Here is a 15,072-nt window from a genome sequence, read left to right as displayed (position 1 = left end):
TGAACGAAGGCTTGGGGAGATTTTGCCAGAACCAGGAGGTAGTAAGCGGTGTGTTCCCTCCCCCCCCATTCCCCCACAGGTACACCTCTCCGCTCCCCAGGGCAGCTGGGGGGACAGCGCCATCTTGTGGGATCTGGGGACCCCTTCTGCCTTGCATGAGGGGGGGCATGAGGCCTGGGGGGCCCAAATGCAGGCTTGGCTCCCAGGCACCGGAGACCCAGGGTACACCACTGCAGCTGGATAGGGGCCCACACAGTGTGCTTTGCCCTGGGCCCTGCACACCCCTAGGGATGGCCCTACCTGCCCATTGACTACTGCTTCAACCAGTAGGCCTGATTCCCTTTCCAACCACTAGACGGGACCTCCCATGTCCTGGTCACATGACAGAGAACGGGGATTAGAACACATGATTCTTCTTGTCAGTCTTGGATTTATAGCCACGTGACCACACTGACTCTCCTGGCATTGATTCGCCTGCCCTTCCTTGTGACCAGGGGTCATTGGCAGTTCATCAGAAATGCCACGAGCAGCACCGCATCCCAAAGCTGTGAACGCATCTAGGGATGCCCCAAAAGTGGAGGAACAGGATCTGGGGCCGTGAGTTTCCCAGACCCCAAAGGTCAGCCTTGAACAGCTGTAGAGGGGCTCAATAACCTCTTGGGACATGCAGGGGTAGATTTTTAGAAGAAATGTCCAAAGCTTTTGGCAAGGCAAAGGAGCTAGCAACACAGCTCTGCAAAAGCCCATGCTTCCCTCTGGCCTAGAAACAAGTGCACCTTCCCCAGATGTAGCACTTTAATTTGTTAGTCTTTAAATTGCTACAGCGCTCTTGTTGTTTTTGCTGCATACAGACTAACACGGCTACCCCTCTGGAACTCTTCCCCAGATGTGTCATCTGCAGAGCCAGAGCCAGAGCCAGGGCCAGGGGAGCTCTGCAGACTGTCCCAGGCAGCTATTGGGGCTTGTCTAATGACCTTGTTACAGGAGCACCTCACTTTGCCACCCCCACAACCTGCCTGAGGCTAGCCCATAAAGCCGCGCCACTCTGCAGGAGCAGGCCCGGCACCCTGGCTCCCAGGGCTGCTGCTCCACACCACACCTCGCACCCGCCCAACTCTAACATGGTCCTAGTCTGCCTTTCGGCCAGCTGCGATGCCCGTCGCGGCACACACCCACTGGGCGCCACGCCACCTGCCGCCCCAGACCCCGCCCCACGGGGCGCGCGCGTGCAGCGCTGCCCCGCCCCTCGGCTCGGTCGTGTGCCCACCCCTTCCGGCGCGTGAGGCAGGCCGGGCTCTGAGCGCTGGTGTGGCCCAGGCTGTTCCAGTCAGCGAGAAGGCGCTGGCCCCGCCCCCGTCTGTCCTCTCCCGGCCCCCGTAGTGGGGCAGGAAGGAGACGTGTGTTTAGGCAGGAGCCGGGACCACGGGAGCCGGGAGGCAGATGGCGGCGGGGGAAGCGGAGCGGGGCGCTGCGGAGCCGGGGCCGCTGCCCGCCGGGGGCGGCCTCGACTGGGGTGAGCAGGGCCCGGGGACGCGGAGCGCGCTCCTGAGCAGGGCCCGCTGGGTCCAAGCGGCGCAAACCCCGCTGGGGCCCCGCGGCCGGGCCGGGTCGCCTCGGCCTGGCTGGTCTCGTTCCCGCGCGGCCCCAGGCCCGCTGGGCGGTTGGGGCAAGGCCCGGCCCCAGGGAGGGGTAGCTGTCGCTCTCCCGGGTCGGCGGGCGGGAGCTGGGGCTGGGGTCCGGGCGGCGCGAGCGGGCAGAGCTAAGGAGGCCGGGGGCCCTTCTGGACCCGTAGGCTGGCTTTGAGCTCCGGGCCCCGCCGGGGCCGCCTGCAAACGCTGCCCTGCCGCGCGTGATGCTCGGGGGCCTGGGCTGGGATTGGTTTCCCCCTCTCCACCACACTCCCGGTTGTAAGTTACTCATCTACCTGTTTGCTGAATTGGGACCTTAATATCTAAGGAGCCTTTATGAATGAGGTTTACTGCACGGACAACTGATGGGCCCCTGGCCTGTGGCTGGTCCCGCACTCCAGGGCAAAGACTGTTCTAGGCTGGAGTTTTCAACCTAAACATGTGGGATAACAGTGGAATTAGGCACCCACAATCCCATTCAATTTCCATGTTCAACTCCCTTGAAACTGCCATCTTAACCTTTTCTGCTATGTCGATGTACCATTTTGTGTTTGCATTGCCTTTAGAGTCTGCCCTCTTTGATGAACTCAGTGACCTGGTTGATGCAGATGAAATGCAGCTGGATGTGGAGAATGAGATTTATGTGAGTAGCTGCTAGAAAGGAATTGCTAATCCTTAGTGTGGCATTTGGTATGTCATAGCTGTTAGGAAATTATCCATGAATATCACCTTTTAGTATGTACATTGGCTTGTCTATTAATTTGTTGCCTAAACCATAGTTTCTCAACCTGTGGTACGCGTACCCCTGGGGGTATGCGGCAAAAGACCCAGTGAAGGGAGGCAACTGGCAGCCGCCGACTTTTGGGGAAGCCGGGTGGCAGCCGCCGACTTTTGGGGAAGCCGGGTGGCTTCCTGCCTGGTTCCACCTCCTAGCTGGGAGGTAAACAGCAGCTGCCCCAGTCTTGGGAAGTTGGGCAACAGCCGCTGGCTTTTTCGGAAGCCGGGCAGCAGCCGTCCACGTCCCACCCGCTCTCAGCTCCCAGGTGGGAGCCCGGTGGCAGCCTCCTGCGCCCTGCGAGCTGGGTTCGCAACTGGGTGGCTGCCACCCACGCCCTGACTCTGAGCTGAAAGACAGCCTCCCACACCCTGGCTTAGAGATGGGCAGCAGCCGCCTGCCTCCTGCGCACATCTTGGGGTCCCAGCCTGCACGAAGTCTCCTCCGCCCCAGCTCAGATTGGGTGGCAGTCGCCCACTTCCAAGGCTGGCAGCCAGGCAGCAGCTGCTTGCAACTTGCCAAGGTGGCAGCTCCCCTCACCGGCTCAAAGTCCGTTGTCCAGAAAGCAGGCGGAGAGTCCAGCGGCTTGTCCAGTTCTGGAGCCGGGCTCTACCAGCAGGCTTACTTGTCAAATTCACTATGACAGCCCCAGATTTTACCAGAATAAAAATGTTAAGAGGGACTCACACAGTGTGATTTACCCCAGGCCCACACCCCCCTAGGGATGGCCATGGGGAGCGCTGCTATCCACTCTGGGCCGCTAGTGCTTGCTCAGACCCCACAAGTTCCTGCCTGTGTGAGGAGAACACCATGTGACCCCCGCCATCAGGCCATAGTGTTTGTCTGGCATTGACCTTTGCTCCTATATGGAAGAAGGGGAGGAGGAAGGAGGGGCAAAACAACGGGGTTTTGTGATCTGCCACAGCCATACAGCATTGCAGAACTCTCCTGCTTTACAAGAAATACAGTCGTCCAGCAGTAAAGGGGGAAAAGATTGTATTTCTCAGAGTGGAAAATTGAGTGTTGGGGTACTTATTAAATTTTTCAGAAGTTAGGGGGTACTTGCAACTTAACAGGTTGAGAAACACTGGCTTAAACAAAACCCCAGGAGCAGAGCAGGGGTAAAACACTAAGTTTCAGGGGCAAAACACTAGGTTAAGTTTCTAAATTGCAGCACTCAGAAGATGTCAAAGTGAATGTTACCTGTGTAACCTTAACTGTCCCCCATTGTGTGGATTCATTGGTGTGCAATTTCTAATTACACGACAGACTATTCTTATTTTTCTAGGCCCCTTGCTTCATTCAATGTACGGACTGGATAACAGAAAACAAAAGAGTTACTTGTTCAGTGTTTATTTTTATTCTCCATATTCTGAGTGTATTATAATGTTAATATTCTTTTAACATAGTTCTTTGGCTAGAATGTCCTAAACTATTTTTTAACAAGAAAAAAAGACAGTATATGGAATGGAGCAATTTGATAAACAGTAGAAAATGGTGCATATATAAGAAGGGTTTGGAGTTGAAGCAGGTTAAAATATTTCAAAGGTACAAGTGACTAATACAGAGATACAGAATATATGGATAGTGGAAAATGATAGCACAATTTACATTTGATTTAATAATTCTTGGAATACTGGGGAAGCTCCAGATGAGTGGAAGAAAGCTAGTGTTATACTAAGAGTCAAAATGTGTCAAGAAGATAATTATATGCCTTCTAGCCTGACACTGATCCTGTGCAAAGTTAGGGAATGACGGATGCCTATTGAACCTAAAGGATGATGATATAATTAATACTAGCCAATATGGTTATATGGAAAATAGTTCTCATCAAATGAACTTGATACTGTTTTCTGAGATTACAGGTTTGTTCAGCAGAGGTAACTGATCTAATATTCTGAGACTTCTGGAAGTCATTTGCTTTAGTACAGCATGATACTTTGAAGAGAAAATTAGCATCATGCAAGATCAATAAACCACATATTAAATGGATTAAAAATTGTACAGATGAGGTCTCAAAACATAATTGTTTAAAAAGGAATCATCAAATGCATGTGTTTCTAGAGGTGTCCCACAGGGTTTGGTTCCTGTTCCAATGCTATTTTATATTTTTTTATGTCAGTGGCCTGGAAGATATTAAATCATGGCTGATAGTCTGAAGAGGATAGTGGAGAAAGCTGAGGTACTCAATGCCTTTTTTGCCTCTGTCTTCACAGACAAGATCAGCTCCCAGACTACTGTACTGGGTGGCACAGAATGGGAAGGAGGTGACCATCCCGCAGGTCCAAGACTATTTAGAAGGATTGGACATACACAAGTCCAATGGGGCCGGATGCAATGCACCCGAGGGTGCTGAGGGAATTGGCTGAGGTGATTTCAGAGCCATTGGCTATTATCTTTGAAAGCTCGTGGCAACGGGGAGGTCCCTGAGGACTGGAAAAAAGCAAATATAGTGCCCATCTTCAAAAAAGGGAGGAAAGAGGATCCAGGGAACTACAGATCGGTCAGCATCACTTCAATCCCTGGAAAAATCATGGAGCAGGTCCTTAAGAAATCCATTTTAAGGCACATGGAAGAGAGGAAGGCGATCAAGAACAGTCAACACGGATTCACCAAGGGAAAGTCATGCCTGACCAACCTGATTGCTTTCTATGATGAGGTGACTGGCTCTGTGGATGTAGGGAAGGCGGTGGATATGATATACCTTGACTTTAGCAAAGCTTTTGATACTCTCTCACAGTATTCTTATCAGCAAGTTAAAGAAGTATGGGTTGGATGAATGGATTATAAAATGGATAGAGAACTGGCTAGAGCATAGGGCTCAATGAGTAGTGATCAATGGCTCCATGTCTAGCTGGCAACCGGTCACAAGCGGAGTTCCCCAGGGGTCGGTCCTGGGGCCGGTCTTGTTCAACATCTTCATTAATGATCTAGAGGATGGGGTAGATTGCACCCTCAGCAAGTTTGCGGATGACACTAAGCTGGGGCGGGGGGTGTTGGATACCCTGGAAGGTAGGGATAGGATACAGAGTGACCTAAACAAACTGGAGGATTGGGCCAAAAGAAATCTAATGAGGTTCAACAAAGAGAAGTGCAGAGTGCTCCACTTAGGAAGGAAGAATCCCATGCACAGCTATAGACTGGGGAAAGATGAGCTAGGCAGCAGCTCTGCAGAAAAGGACCTGGGGGTTACAGTGGATAAGAAGCTACATATGAGTCAGCAGTGTGCCCTGGTTGTCAAGAAGGCTAATAGCATATTGGGCTGCATTAGGAGGGGCATTGCCAGCAGGTTGCGGGAAGTGATTATTCCCCTCTATTCGGCATTGGTGAGGCCACATTTGGAGTATTGTGTCCAGTTTTGGGCCCCCCACTACAAAAAGGATGTGGACAAGTTGGAGAGAGTACAGCGGAGGGCAACAAAAATGATTAGGGGGCTGGAGCACAGGAGTTATGAGGAGAGGCTAAGGGAACTGGGCTTGTTTAGTCTGCAGAAGAGAAGAATGAGGGGGGATTTGATAGCGGCCTTTAACTACCTGAAAGGGGGTTCCAGGGAGGATGGGGCGAGGCTGTTCTCGGTGGTGGCAGATAACAGAACAAGGAGCAACGGTCTCAAGTTACAGGGTGGGGAGGTCTAGGTTGGACATTAGGAAAAAGTTTTTCACTAGGAGGGTGGTGAAGCACTGGAATGGGTTACCTAGGGAGGTGGTGGAATCTCCATCCTTAGAGGTTTTTAAGCTGAGGCTTGACAAAGCCCTGGCTGGGATGATATAGCTGAGGTTAGTCCTGCTTTGAGCGGGGGGTTGGACTAGATGACCTCCTGAGGTCCCTTCCAACTCTAATATTCTATGATTCTAAGATAGGCAGGGTGGTAGATAATGAGACCAAGTTACTCATACTGAGAGATCTGAGTTGCCTGATAAGCTGGGTGCATTCAAATGTGTGTTTTTTAATACAGCCAAATCCAAGATAATGCATTTAGGAACAAAGAATGGCAATCTGTTTCCCGACAAGCAGCAGATCAGGGTGCGTAACCAACTAACCATGAGCTTCCAGTATGATGCTGTGATGAAAGTAGGTGCAGTCCTTGGTATAAATAGGTGGATATCATGTCAGAAAATGGTGACTCTGTATCAGGGTTGCTAACCATCCTTACATTTACGGTTAGTTAGTAAAAAAAAAAAAGTACAATTTTAACACTGTCCGTAAACCTGTAAATAAATAAAAATGTCAGTGAAATTGGGTAGAAAGAAAACATTGTATTTTGACATTGGTGGTGGTTCAGAATCTGTTCTTGTATCATAAAACTACACTCAGACTATCAGTTTCCTGTTTTCTATTATTGCACATGCCCAGATGACCTGCAGCTAAAACAATTGCATAATTTCGAATTCCCGTGTACAGAATATTGCAAGTGAGCACATACATCTGTGAGATTATTCTATTGTTTGTTAGTATTTTTAGTGATGTCAGTAAAAAGTTTTCCGTGTCAGTAAAAAATAAATAAATAAATTTCAGAACTTCGTGTCAGTAAAAACTAAAATGCAAGGTTGGCAGTTCTGCTCGGTATACAGCTCTATATCCAGTTCTTGTGTCAATGTTTTCAAAAGGATGCTAACAAACTGAAAAGGTACAGGGAAGAGATATGAATAATTTGAGATTGGAGAGTTTGCCTCAGAGTGAGAGATGTAAGGAACTTAATCTATTTAGTTTATGGAAGAGAAGGTTAAGTGGTGTCTTGATCAGTCTGCAAGTATGCACATGAGGAAAAGAGATTTCTGATGGGAGAAGGCTCTTTAATCTAGCAAAAGCATAACAAAATCCAGTGGCTGGAAGATGAGGCTGGATGAATTCAAACTGGAAATATAGTGCACCTTTTTAACTACTGCCTCCATGAGTGCCTTGCTATTATTATCTGTGCTAGCTAGATTAAAGTTAACATGAGTATGCCTACCTGTACTACAATCAGACCTTCACTTGCAGAGCAGGCATACTTTTTGAGGTACTTATGGCTAGTATCTGGGAGCTGTTACATAATCTTGCCTAGTACCTGGAATGACTTCAACAGAAGGTTTGCGTGAAGGTTGTCTAGTTTTGTTCTTGTTTTTTACGCACTCTATGTGAAATTCTATTTGTTACCAGAAGCTGAGTCTCCTTTGTGATTCAAAATGTATATCTTTATACTACTGTACATTCTTTCTCCAGACATTGAAGAGTAGCATGCATAATGTATCATTACAGTGCATCTGGGAGTGAGCCTCACAGCCCGGGCAGTATGGATGTTGAGGCTCCAGTGGAGACTTGAGCTAGCTACTTGAGCTAGCCACCTGAGCTCAGATCCAGTGGACTGGGTGGGCTTAAGAGCCTGAGCTGCGACCAGAGCAGCAATGACTACACTGCTAGTTTTAGTGTGCTAGTGAAGTCCCACTAACGCGAATCGGTCTAAATAGTTGGGAATCCTCACTCCCAGCTGCAGTGTAGACATAACCTTAGAGGCCATGCTACGTAAGGGCACTGACTATTTCCACACTGTCCTACAGTTGCCACTGATCCAGGATTCGACTCAGTTTTGTCAGCATGATCCCAGGGTCCTTGTAGGGAATTTGGGGACCTCATAAAATCCTGCTGGAAATGAGTGATGATTTAAACTTTTGCTTCACGCTTATTAGGTTAGTCTTTGTTTATTGGCTGAGACTGGAGAATCTCTCTCCTTTCTGGAGGAATGGTATTGGAATGGAAGGGGAGTAAGTCTCCAAATTCAAATACCGAGACAAGATTTAAAAAGTTAAATGCACCAGCAGAAGCTATTCACGAAAAAGACTCTCATACAATTTACTGCACAGCCTCAGAGTATCTGAACTTCTGTAATCTTCCTCTGTTTGGAAAGGGAGATGATCTCTTCAATTCTAAGAGAGACAGAGTCTCCAATTTACTCTAAAGATGAGAAATAAAATGCAGCCTTCTTCATAGTGACAGCTTTAAAAAATCGTTAAAAAGGAGTTATTTGTTACATTTTTGTACATCACTTAGTGCAGTGACTGGTTTCCCTAGACACTACTGCAATACAAATAATTACTAATAAGGTACTACTGGAGTACAAATAATTAGTAATCATAATTACTCATGCTTCCCTGTGCTCTAGTTATGCTTAGATTTGAACTAAAGCCACGAATTACCCACCACTCCCTAGCTCAAGTCTGTTTAGCTGCCTTGTGCAATCTAGCTGAGAGCTCTCCTCTTAAGGCCTCTCAGACATATTTGTGGCCTTGCCATGCCATCTGAAGCATGCCAACTGAGGTGACTAAATCCTTTTGCCTTAAGTAAGAGCTGTAGCTGACTGCAATATATCGTATTTTCTGTTTTGCTTTATTTTTGTTAAATTATCATCTACAGGAAAATAATCTTTATAACCTCGACTTGGATTTGGACTTGATGACTTGGGATTTAGATCCTTGGGATGTGACAGGCCATGCCTATACAGGTAATTACATGCCAAATGTTTCAGCTATGATTTTCTTAGATGAGTGACTACTGGAGATATTGATTTCAGTGGTACTACTCACTGGAGTCAGCTTTTTTTGTGTAAAAGAATCGCTTCATTGATTTTTCTGGGGTGGGACCTGGCTTCTCTTTTGGTCTCCCTTACAAGTCTCAGATTGATTAGTTGCTGTAGTCTTACTACATTCCCTTGTGTGGTTTACTCCAGGAGTTGAATGTTTGGGACAGAACAACATGTTTCTTGAATCAACTAGGCTCTTACTATTAGAAATTTGTTCAGTGTGAAAACTTACTTACTTACTCTCTTGCAGATGAAAGCTTGAAGGCAGAGCCTCAGTCACCAGCCACTTCAACTTGTTCAGTCCCTTCACCGTTATCAGACTCTTCAGTGCAGCATGTGCCTGTAAGTAGTAAAGTCTTGGTGCCTGAAGTGTGTGCAATGTGTTGCATGAACTTACGTTTAATATAGAAAATACAAATGTAAAGAACAATATCAGTTTAAATTCAAATCAATTTCACAGTATAAATTAAAGCAATTTGTTACATCTACACCTGAAACTGACTAGTCTACTGACATTCTCCTGTGTAAAATGTTTTTCTATTGCCACTGTGGGTGACTCAAACAGGAGGATGTGTACACACAGCAGGGGATGGGGGAGCATGTACTGGTGTCCTATACTGTGCATGTGTACAGCTATCTGTCCAGAGACCAACTGCACTCACTACAGACCTGTCCCTCTCTCCAACTCTCCTCTCCCTTTTCTGCAGATGGAAGGAGAGGTGTTCTTGTTTCTAAACAGCATCTAGCACCACTGTATTTAATTGCAGCACAAAATGAATGATCAAAGGTCAGAACAAAAATGTTGTTCTCTCCATTCAGATCATTGCTGCTCGGTGAGACTTTATTGGAAAGGTGTTTTATACCTTGAACTGAACACCACTGATATCAGTTTGCACACTTTCGGGGACCCAAGAGTGTTGTCTGTTGGAATCTTATAAAATCATAGAAGATGAGGATTGGAAGGGCCTCTGGAGGTCATCTAGTCCAACTCCCTGTTCAAAGCAGGACCAACCCCAACTAAATCATCCCAGCCAGGGTTTTGTCAAGCTGGGCCTTATAAACCTCTAAAGATGGAGATTCCACCACCACCTCCCTAGGTAACCCATTCCAGTGCTTCACCATCCTCCTAGTGAAAAAGATTTTCCTAATATCCACCCTAGAGCTCCTCCATTGCAACTTGAGACCATTGCTCCTTGTTCTCTCATCTGCCACCACTGAGAACAGCCTAGATCCTCCCTCTTTTGAACCCCCGTTCAGGTAGTTGAAGGCTGCTATCAATCCCCCCTCACTCTTTTGCAAACTAAATAAGCCCAGTTCCCTCAGTCTCTCCTCATAAGTCATGTGCCCTAGCCCCGTAATCATTTTTGTTGCCCTCTGCTGGACTCTCTTCAACTTGTCCACATTCTTCCTGTAGTGAGTGGTTCAAAACTGGACACAATACTCCAAATGTCTGCTGAATAGAGGGGAGTAATCACTTCCCTCTATCTGCTGGTAATACTCCTACTAATGCAGCCTAATGTAGACTTCTTGGCAACAAGGGCACATGGTTGACTCATATCCAGCTTTTTGTCCACTGTAACCCCCAGGTCCTTTTCTGCAGAACTGCTGCTTAGCCAGTTGGTCCCTAGTCTGTAGCAGTGCATGGGATTCTTCCATCCTACATGCAGGACTTTGCACTTGTCCTTGTTAAACCTCATCAGGTTTCTTTTGGCTCTGGGTCTCAGTAGCAGCATGCTTGTGCAGATAGTTTACTGAAAGACATTAGTTTTTTTTTTTTGTTTGTTTTTTTAAATTTGTAAAAACATGAATTATTCAAGTTCATGCCCTGCGTGTCCATATACAATTCTCCAGCCCATAAACCACCTCCAGGCGTTTGGGGATGTGGGAGAGATGAGCCTTCACATTCAAGGCAAGGTTAAATCCAGGGTCTGGCAGACTGAAGGGAATTGAGATCTTTCTGGAGGACTCGTGCCAACTGCTTCCTTTCACTTAATGATGGAGCTGCAGCTTGGGTGCCTTGGCTGATTGCAGCTGTAGCAGCATGACATGAGAGAGGCAGTCTCTCAAGTAATTAGGCCTCAAATCATGTAGGGCTTTTGAGATTACAAGCAACTGTCTGAAGTCCATCCAGGAACTTGCAGGCAGTCAATGCATCACACTGGTAATGTAGTGGATAAGGTGGACTTTGAGGTAGCTAGATCTTAATTCTTTAAACTAGTATGTACCATAGGGCAAGGACCATGAGCTATGCTCTGAAGCGTGTGAGCACCTGTGGAGTCTGAAGAGCATCCGTGTGAATTGTTTGCTTTGCTGCCAATAAAGCATGCCGACTGCATGCTGGGCCAGTGTGTGCCTCCTTTTACAGGTTGTGTTCAGCCCCAGAGGATATTACATATAGTATTTTGTTTTGTCTTTTTTTAAAGCAGCTGTTCTTTGATAAGGTAGGAATGAGAAACAGCTTTTCAGAAACTTATAACTTCAGAAACTTAGTTCAGGCCCATCTTGAATGACTCTTTGGTTTCATTTATAGTATCAGCTGGATATTACACATCCTCTATAGGGAGACTAAATTTTTTGTTAACAAGGAGATGGACTCACTGATCTTTTCCATCTCTAGATTTTGTCATTCCGACTTCTGTGTTCTGCTCTCTCTACATGGGAGCTCTGTACTTTGGAGTGCTGTATAGGGCCTACCCCCATTGAAGTCCCAGGGGCCTACAGGGAAATCTGTACTTGAGAGTACTATTTGCATGTGGTCCAGTGGCCTTGGACTAGGACTCAGGAGACCTGGATTCTCTTCTCGGTCACTGACATACTGGGTGATTTGGGCAAGTCTCTTCCCCTTTCTGGTCTTTTATCCCTCATCTGTCTTAGCTTTCACAATCCTCTGGAATATCTTGTGTATATATACATAGCATAACAGGGCCAGATCTTGATTGGGGCCTTCAGGCACTACTGGAGTACAAATAATTAATAGAGGGAGAGTGGAATATTAGATTTGTGGTCAGCAACAGAGATCTGAAATCAGAATCCTGACAGTATTTGAGTGCTTTTGTAAGCACATTCTTCTGTTCTGGGATGGATTTGTCATTTGTTTTATATACTCTTTGTCAACAGGAAGACTTGGACTTCAGCACCAGCTCCCAGATGTCTCCTGTCTCTCTATACAGCAAGAGGTCTGGTAATCAGAAAGAGAAAAAACCTTCTTTCAGTGCTTCACACCAGTCTGGTAAGAGTGATCTGCTTACTTTGACCATACTGTTGGTACAGTTATCATTGCATATTGTTTTAATTTAGATGGAATATGTGGGCTAAAGGTGTTACCATAACCCAGTCACTATCCCGTATTAAACAGTGTTGAGCAAGCTTCAGAGTCATGGTGGATAGTTTTCTGAAAACATCTGCTCAGTGTGCAACAGCCATCAAAAAAGCTAACAGTGTTAGGAACCATTAGGAAAGGGATAGGACTAAGACAGAAAATATAATGCCTCTGTATAAAGCCATGATACGCCCACACTTTGAATATTGCATGAAGTTCTGGTCACCCCATCTCAAAAAAGATGTATTAGAATTAGAAAAATTACAGAGAAGGGCAACAAAAATGAATAGGGGTAAAGAACAGCGTCCACCTGAGGAGAGGCTAAAAAGTGAGGGACTGTTCAGCTTAGACAAAAGATGACTGGGGGGATAAAATAGAGGTCTATACAATTATGAATGGCGTGGAGACTGAGAATAAGGAAGTATTATTTATCTGTTCACATAACACAAGAACCAGGAGATACCTGATGAAATTAATAGGCAGCAGGTTTAAAAGAAACATAGTGAAGTACTTTTTCATACAACACACAGTCAACCCATAGAACTTGTTGCCAGGGGATGTTGTGAAGGCCAAAATTATGGGTTAAAAAATGAGAAGTTCATGGATAGGTCCGTCAATGGCTATTAGCCAAGATAGTTGGCGACACAACCCCACACTCTGAGTGTCTCTTAATCTTTGACTGCTAGATGCTAGAACTTGATGGCAGGGGATGGAACACTTAATAAGTTGCTGTTTTCTATTCACTCCCTCTTAAGCATCTGGCACAGTCCACTGACAGAAGACAAGATACTGGGCTAAATGGAATATTGGTCTTACCCAGTATGGCGATCTCAGCATGCTTAGTACCATAGTGCAAACACCAATGAAAGTCCTTTTGACCTTTTATTAAAGATAAAGAAAAGAAAAAACAGTTAAAGCATTTGAAATGTGAAGTATTAAATAAGGCTTTTGTTTTAACATCCCTTGCTCCCTTTCCCTTTGGCTGGAGAGAGATTTTAGAAGGAAAAAACCCTTGTTTGATAGTCTTAGATTGTATCCAAGAGTGTATTAACTACCCCTTTGGGGAAAAGAGAAGTTAGGTGAGATGAGCTGGAACTGTTGTTGTTACTGTCCAATCCTATTTCTTCCCGTGGTGCTTGGAATTCAGCTGGTGCTGGTAGAGGTGGCGATGTCATCTGGGTTCCTCTTTCTGGCCCAAACTGGTCAGGACACCTCTCAGGATTAGGATTAAGATTTGGGGTCCAAGAAGATGGTGGGGGTGACAGCCATGATGGTGAAGTTTGCCCCATTAGCCAATTTTTCTCCCACACAGTCTCTCTAAGGACCCCAAAAGGGAGTGGTGGGTGGAACAGCCCATTCCCTCATTGGTGAACAAAATAATTAGGCCTTTTATCTGACACATCAGTTTTGGTTTTCTAGTTTCCAGCCCCACATTGCATGATATTAACACAGTCCTTGAGTTAAATGAGTAGATCTTTTTGTTTGGACTAATTCTCTCTCTCTCTCTCTCTCTCTCTCTCTCTCTCTCTCTCACACACTCTCACACACACACACACACACACCCCTTTTCCCATCAACATTTGGTATTATAAGGTTATTGTGACATCTTATGAACTTTCATGTACTCTTTAAAGTTGAGCTCACAGTTAGGGAAAATTTGTAGACCCAATTATTACATGCTTTGCGTGAGCAAATGTTGACCAAAAGGCATCAGCAGTCCAGTTCTAGCAGGCAATCTTTTTGTTTCTGATGCCTCTAATACACAAATGGAGCTATCTTTTAATAAATAGATGGATAAAGAAACACTTCAGTAACCTACACACAGTGTTGTATAGAATTTTAATTTTTAGATCTTGTGGTTCAACTCAGATTTTTTTCTTTCCCCAGAAAACAGCTCTGTGAGGACACCAAAAAGACCCAGTCAGACAACATCCAAACCTTCAATTCAACCCAAGCCTCTCTTGCTGCCTGCAGTATCTGAAGCTCAGGCCAGCCTTGGCATTCAGGCTAAAGCCATAATTATTCAGGCTCTTCCAACGCTTTTGCCACTGTCAAAGCATCAGCCAGTTGTTAGCATTCAGCCAGCCCCTTCTAAAGGTATGTGAATAGCTGTGCTTGAGATGGATTCTTTTTTCTTTAAAAGTACACAGGGAAAATGCCACATTCTGAGGCAAGTAGAGTGAGTGAAGTTATCTTTGACATCTGAAACAGAGGACCAGAAGGGTGGTAGGCATTTTACCAACATGAAAAGATATAAATACTCTCCAAAATGCTATCAAGACTACCACATTACTGACAAAGAAGCAGGAGAGAAACTGGGATGCTCATAATTTCCTAAGATGTATTTAAAAAAAAAAATCATAGGGTTGTATGAAGAGGTGGGTTTGGCAGAGAAGGAGGCTTCATGGCAAACAGGATCAGAGAAGTTGTCCAGGCCTAGGAAGCAGTACGTGAGAAAGGAGCAAAAGGGATGTGGTGAGTTGGTGGGGCTGCCAACTCTGCTTGTGATAACCAGTGGTCTAGAAAAGATGAATTGGGTGCTTTGTTGATCCTTTCTCATAAGAGGACATTCCACAAAATTGATTAGTGGTTGAATGATACTTAAAATAGAAAAAAGAAAATGCCATTCTACCAACTGCACAATGACTATGTGGAACTCATTACCCCAGAAATCAGAGCCCAAGAATTTAGTAGGATCCAGAATATAAGAGACGCTTGTATGAATAATGAAAATATCCACAGTTATGTTAGATAGGATTGCAAACCACCTACTTCAGGGTGTGACCCACCACTA

At 45.8% G+C, this 15,072-nt stretch overlaps 1 protein-coding gene across 3 annotated transcripts in view; it reads left to right on the top strand.

Moving 5' to 3' along the window:
• Positions 1–1,229: 1,229 nt before the first annotated feature.
• Positions 1,230–15,072, top strand: part of ATF6 (activating transcription factor 6) — a 233,779-nt gene continuing 219,936 nt past the window's right edge. For all 3 annotated transcript variants that reach the window (XM_067532515.1, XM_067532514.1, XM_067532513.1), the window contains exons 1-6: positions 1,230–1,513; positions 2,195–2,271; positions 8,794–8,881; positions 9,210–9,301; positions 12,077–12,188; positions 14,166–14,375. In XM_067532515.1, coding sequence (XP_067388616.1) covers positions 1,441–1,513; positions 2,195–2,271; positions 8,794–8,881; positions 9,210–9,301; positions 12,077–12,188; positions 14,166–14,375 — 652 coding nt within the window. In that variant the 5' untranslated portion in view covers positions 1,230–1,440. The remainder of the gene's footprint in view (positions 1,514–2,194; positions 2,272–8,793; positions 8,882–9,209; positions 9,302–12,076; positions 12,189–14,165; positions 14,376–15,072) is intronic.

Source organism: Emydura macquarii, unplaced genomic scaffold, assembly GCF_026122565.2.
Source record: "Emydura macquarii macquarii isolate MOO-44397 ecotype Brisbane River unplaced genomic scaffold, CSIRO-AGI_Emac_v2 contig_3287, whole genome shotgun sequence".
NCBI classification, from domain to species: domain Eukaryota; kingdom Metazoa; phylum Chordata; order Testudines; family Chelidae; genus Emydura; species Emydura macquarii.
Note: the sequence above shows the minus strand (reverse complement) of the source record. Positions and strands in the feature narration are given on the sequence as shown.